General features: G+C 39.2%; 1 protein-coding gene across 2 annotated transcripts in view; it reads right to left on the bottom strand.

Annotated features, from left to right (window-relative positions):
- Positions 1 to 535: 535 nt before the first annotated feature.
- Positions 536 to 6,535, bottom strand: part of SYT1 (synaptotagmin 1) — a 337,296-nt gene continuing 331,296 nt past the window's right edge. Inside the window, exons 10-11 of one of the 2 annotated variants that reach the window (XM_090139151.1) lie at positions 5,273 to 5,406; positions 536 to 1,036 (exon numbers count right to left, since the gene is read on the bottom strand). In XM_090139151.1, coding sequence (XP_089995277.1) covers positions 830 to 1,036; positions 5,273 to 5,406 — 341 coding nt within the window. In that variant the 3' untranslated portion in view covers positions 536 to 829. The remainder of the gene's footprint in view (positions 1,037 to 5,272; positions 5,407 to 6,535) is intronic. The other variant, XM_090139144.1, reaches the window with a different exon arrangement.

Genomic DNA, 6,535 nt, shown 5'->3' with positions numbered 1-6,535 from the left:
TGTTCTTACTGTCACGTGAGATGAAATTGTCGCCTCCTACGGAACTGCTTCCTCAACTTTCAATCGAAAGCCATTTCGGTCTGTAATGTTTGCGCTTTGGAATATATACAAAAAAATGATCTCCTGGCTTCTGGCTACATCTCCTCGAGGTCAGCCACGGAGCTGCTCAGATCATGCTAAGTTGCCTGTCAAAGAAGTCTACCAAATTAGATGTGCCCCTCCAAGATTCACTGTGTATGCGTAGCTTGTTATTAGGATGGTCCAGTTGAAAGCTCAGATTTAAGTTGTCCTTTAAGATGTCAGTGTAACACTACTAGTGCCTTACAAGTTGGAATTTTTTTTCTGGAATGCAGACGATACAATAGTTACCCTATAATATATTATCAGCTCTCCTATATCTCAGTCAATTTACATAATTTAAAATAGAACATCTTATTAAAAACATCTAGATATACACAGATTAGGAAACGCTTACAACATACAAATACACAAACTAGAAATAAATTCTCAGCATACTGGTGTATATATACAACTGTGTGATACAATAAATAATTTCTGTCATGCTCTATCTACACATCATATTGCTTAAAAGAAGAGTAGATCTGGGGGGCAGTGGTGAAATGAAGCGCCGTTAGAGGGCTCTCTACATTTAAAGTTGTGCAAATTAAAACAGGAATTAATTTAAAAGTACAACTGATCAGTGACAGGAACACGTGGCTGGAAATGAAAGGACCCATATTACTGAGGTATTTACAGATACTGGCTAAAGAGCACTATGTGGGCAAATGCAGAAAGGCTTCTTCTTCTTCGTACTTGAATTTAATTTGATTTACTTCTTGACTGCCAGCATGGCATCTACCTCCTCCTCGGGCTGTAGGGTGTGCCACTGTGCGATGGGCCGCCTGGGGTTGGCCAACATGTCTGACCAATGCCGCAGCTCTGCTCCAGTGCTGTTGTAGCCCACAAAGACTTTCCCGATGGCATCGTTCTTGCCAATCTTGTCATAGTCCAAAACAGTTACAACAATTTGCACTTTCTACAATGAGACAGAGAAAGACCAGTGAGGGGAGAAGGGCAGAGAGGAATTTGAGCACAGACAGTTACAATCGAGACTCCGTAGACACAAATTGAGCAGATGCATGACTGTCAGAGGAGGCTCCCCCAGCCATAAGTGAATTTAAACATTTGTCTTTGCTTCTCGTGAGCCTTCCAGATGTATTTCTACTCAGAACCTCACAGTTAACATGAAATTCAGCCCCTGGTGTCAAAGAGCTTCATGGGAGAATAAAAGTTGACTTTTCCTTTAATGGCTTAACAACATATATATGTTTTTTTGTTGTTCCTGGAGAATCAGGCTACCTGCAGTCTGCAGGGCTAAAGGTGAGATCTTAAGCAAAGCTAATTAAAAAGTAATTCAATTAAACATATCAGTATTGTATAAACAAACGTTAAACTTATAAGGCTGAATTCAGAAATGAATTCTACACCAACTTATCATTTCCAATGTTGCGCTCCTTTCTTTCTACTTCTAAACAACTCCTTCCTATCTATCCTGCATGCCAATCTGCTGTTTTCAGAAATAATTCAGAGGACAGCCCTTACAGCTGCTATCTACAGACAGACGTTCATACCTGCGTGTGTGAATGTGCACACTCGTATGTATGTGTATGTGATAGATCTATACGACTACAAAGCAGTCAGGAAAAGAGACTGCACACCCAAGGGAGCCGGAAAGAAGAAGCTGTGGTGTCTCAGGGCTCTGGCACAGCAGCACTATCAGCACAGTGAGGTCTGGCCTGCAACCGTTCCGGAGCTGCAGAGCCACTTGAGTGTAGGATTGGTAGCTCTGGCACACAGAATTGTGAGAGCCCACCTCTCAGAGCTCACACACCAGTTCCTGTTTGCTTGGGCTGGGGCACAATGAGAGACAGAGTTCAAAGCAGGTACTTGTGTATACATGCACATGTTCCTAACCATCAGGTTGTTGAGATTTGCTGAAACAGTACAAACGGCTTCGCCTTCAGTGGAGTGGTATTCTTAATAGTATCTGAGACATTAAACAGCCTTGGGCTGATTTTACTTAACTGTAAATGCTTCTCCTTAGAGATTTTCCTGTTAAAGTTGAGCATACAGTTCTTTTCCTGACTTATAAATATATATAGTTCCCTATGTGAATGTGAGCTTCCTGAACTGGAGGAAGAAATGCACTGAAACAGTTTTCTTAATAAATAAATAAATAATATATATATATATTCTCAAATATCAGGTTTTTTAAATTTAAGGTTTTAAATGTGTGTATAGTCTGGATTTTTTACTAGCACAATTAATTTCATTGCTTCCAATAGGATTTATCTTTTTGAAAGTAACCCTTAAGCATCTCTGCAAGACCAGACTCGTGAGCTTTGTTTTATAGGGTCCATTCACTTATAAGACTCTGCAATTCACTGAGCCACAGAAAGAAGTAATTCCAGCAAGCACTAAAGTATTGATATAGCTGCTGATGACAAAAGTGTACATCAAACTCAAGATTCTGTTTCCCCAGAGCACTCATGATATATAGCAATATCCTGAAGCAAGTATTCCTAGATGCCAAAATGATGTTTCAGTTTTGCTGCTTGCAATACACTCACTTTAATGTTGATGGTACCTCCCCAAATGAACATTTATGTTTTAGATGCATGATACAATCACAGATACAAAACATAGACATGAGCATTATTTTACGGTACAAAAAAAGTTGCCTGCTGCACCTAGAAGCTTGGGGCTATTTATTATTGGATTTTTCCTCTGTTAATCATAATGCAACAGCGAACACTGAAAACAAAAGACACTTTTTTGATCTATAAAGATGGAAGAAAAAGTAGCTCAGATGGTTAAGGATGAAATGATTTTCACTGCATGGTCTCTGACTTAAACCCACAGAGAAATGTAAGTATCTCAGTACTTTTGTACCACATATTACCACATATTAAAGCAACAGCTGCACTGCAAAATCCAACAGGTGCAGCAGAAAGCACCATCTCTGCTACTACATACTTGGATTAGCAGTTTCCTTAGAATGAATGGGTGTAGAGACTGCTACCTATGGATGTGGTCTGCTTTGAAAGTGGTGAAACATGTACTTGATTTGACTGTAGGAACAGGATTTGACTTCCCAGTGGTCTTCTCCCATTGCCTTCCAACATACCATTTTTTCTTGTGTGCCCATTTCACTTAAGAGCCTAAATCCATTCTTACTATCACATCAGTCTAAACAATATTTAAAATGCATTTTTTTCTGATGATGGAATTACTACAGTGACCACAATGAAATCTCTTCTAAGTACAGTCTTTCATAACTAATTCCAAAATACACTGGCATGTGACCGCAGTCCATAACTACAGATCATTAAATTGAGGCTATATCCTGAGGTAAATAGCTATTAGTCGCTCTAATAAACTTACCAAAAAGCAGTAAAATTTTAGATAGCTAAACTACAACACTTTTTAAAATGTCTGCATCCACCTCACTAAGCTGATTTAGGATTTAGAAGGCAAAATGGCCAAGCACCCACAGAGTAAGTGTTAACATGCCAAAGCTCATATTTGATAACTTGGAGGTATCCATTCAGGTTCCCCACCCCTGTCCCTATTCAAAAATTTCAGAGAGGCTTTCTAGGATAGATCTTTTTTTAGCTTCTGGTTCTTTGATGCTTTTTCTGAGATGTTTCACAAGGACAGTGACCAGCTTTCATTAAAATCATTTGGAATCAGCTCCCATTGGATTTCCTGCTTTTTGACTCCTGCCCATAGACATCTGTAACTATGCTGTGGGGTATCAAAAAGCTCCTAGGAGGGTCGGTCATTCATTCTAGTCACTATTCCTAGTGCCTCATCTTGTTTAGCTTTTTTATCTTTGTCAGAACCAAGCCAAGAAAAGGCAAGCACACAGCTTTTGTGAAAGGTAGGCCTTAGCTTCTGGACTTCTCTCCAGTTCAGCTGCTGTCAGAATCGAGGATGCAGATTCCCAAAACCATTACCAGGCTCTCTCCTAGTCAAGAGGAGGCTGCCTTGCAGTCTCTGTTGCCTTGCAGTTTTCCCTAATGATGTCTGTTGGCTGTACATTTAACCAATGTCATTTCAACCCCCCATAGCAACAAGGCACCTGATCTATAAGGAGAGGTGTAAGACCTCTCTTGCAATCTACAGAAGCACGTATTCCCAGACTTTTAATTATTGTCTTTCAAACTGGGAGACCCCCGAAAGTACACTTTCCATACTGAGCTCCATCCAGAAAAGAATTTGTCTTGCTTAATGTCTGCATGGTCACAGAGCCTCCTGGGAAGCTAGGAAGCCAGCATGCAGTTCTCTACTCTTTTAAGCGATATTTAAACCCACGATTCTTGTCCTGATAATGAATGCTCTAACAATTGAGCTTCCTAAGATGGTTAGGAAAATCATCTCTCTTGTGAGAAAAATGTTAGTTAACGTGAGAAGTTAAATCTCATTCACATAAATTAGAGATGATTAGCCTCCCAGTAGCCCAAAGGTAGGTACTCAAGTCCTTGAGTAATGCTGATGTGGTTACGTGGTATTTTCCACAACTAGGGGAGGCAACTTCCAGGTCAATGAGCTGGATTCTCAGCCTCCTAGTTGTAGGAATTGAACTCCTCAGGAATAGCACAGAAAGAACTAGTGGAGCTGCACTGAGCTGCCAAGAAAAATGATATCCCTGAGATTCTCAAATGTCTTTTTCAAAGAGAAGTGGGAACCACTGAAAAAGTTTTCATGGTAAAAGAGGTAACTATTTAAAAAAAATAATTAAAAAAGAAGTATTTTACTTGACAGGGATGCTGCAGTTCTTTCAACAAACATTTCCTAAAAATGCATAGGGAACACAACTGTGATCAATGATACTAATTTATTATTTTCAATAATCTGGGGGAAATTATAGTATAAACTTTTCTTTTATCCCTATACTTTTTTTTTTTTTTTTCAGGAACATTCCTTTGCTATCTCCCTGTAGGTTTTTTGTTTTTTTTTTCCAGAATCCATTTCTGTTAACATAAAGTGTCAGTTATCCATTTCTCACTGATGAATCAAAGCTTCCTAAGTACTGAGCATTTTATCATTTCCCTCTTGAAGCAGTAACACTCATCTCCTGCAGCACAGGGCTGGCACCTAGGTGCTAATGAAGGCATGGACATGTGATAATTAACATGATTCCTGTTAAATATTTATAAGGGCTGAGAAATGGAATGCAGGGAGAAGACAAAACACTGTTTGACATTACCTGAATTTGCTCAAATGGTACTTCAAAGCTGAAAGACTCATTGTAGTAGGGATTCAGAGTATTCTTTTTAATTGTCGTCTTTTTCTTCTTCAGCCTCTTACCATTTTGCATCAGATGGATTTTCACATAGGGATCTAGGTAATCAAGAGAAGAGGTAGAGGTAAGAGAGGTAGTTCAGTGTGCTTTCTATAGAATTTAATTCACAAATTCAAGACTCAGAAAAGAAAAGAAAAATCTTTAGCAACAAGCAGCTTGTAATTAAACAGTCTTAATTTCCACCATAGGAAAACTCCTATACAACTGCAAAGTGTTTGCAATGGAAAAGGCACAGAATATTTGTTGCACTATCTCCTTAGCATGCAAGGGAAAGGAAGATTTCCACCTAACTTTGTTCTGCAGTTCATTGAGCATCCTGGAAACAATTCTGGTGTTACTGTAATTAGCAATACCTTCACTGAGCTCTGTTGTATTCTTGTTTATGTGTACCATAAAACATTATTTGAATTCTCAAGCTCCTCTTTTTCAACAGCCTGTATGGTACCGTCACCAAAAATTGGGCAGGTATCTCCTTTGGCTTTAGGCAGATGACCTGTGATGAAGAGTGAGGCAAGCCATCCCTCTAGGGAGTTACATGGAGCCACAGAAAACACCGGCCAGCCATAGGTCAAGTGCTGTGTAAACTAAGAGAACCTGAATGTAATCTAAGGAGAGGGCTTCTCATGTCCCTCCTAAAAAAAAGATGGAGCTGCAGAAGAAGGACAAATGAGCGTGAAACTTATGACTGTGAACAAGCCATGCTTTACTCTCCAATGAAATTCACGGTTGAAGGATCTGAGAACAATAATTGTATTCTGCTACAGTCAGAAATGTGCCTAGGAACATAGCAGTTGGAGACAGTTAAGTTTTGGAGTAATGTGATTACAATCTACTGTATGTCTGAAGAGAACATAATTCTGCTAGTGGACTCTTCCAGACAGTGGACAAAGGTCTAAAAACATATAATGGCTGTGAGAAGAAACTAAACAAATTTTAGCTTAGAAATACACACTTACTTTAGTGGTGTGGCTACTGAAAAAGCTGGAATAGCTTCTCAAGATTTTGTGGTGAACTCTGTCACAGTGGGTTAAGATTCTTCCTCCCTCAAATGACACAAGTACAAATACAAACTAAATCTGGGTAATTTTATGCCATAGGCTAGATAAGGAACTGCAAGGCTTCCTTTTCACTGCACAATGTATGAATTAAGAGCAGAAATATGAAGAA

Source organism: Phasianus colchicus, chromosome 1 (assembly GCF_987193195.1).
Source record: "Phasianus colchicus chromosome 1, bPhaCol1.hap1.1, whole genome shotgun sequence".
Taxonomy (NCBI): Eukaryota; Metazoa; Chordata; class Aves; order Galliformes; family Phasianidae; genus Phasianus; species Phasianus colchicus.
This window is presented reverse-complemented; position numbering and strand designations above follow the sequence as displayed.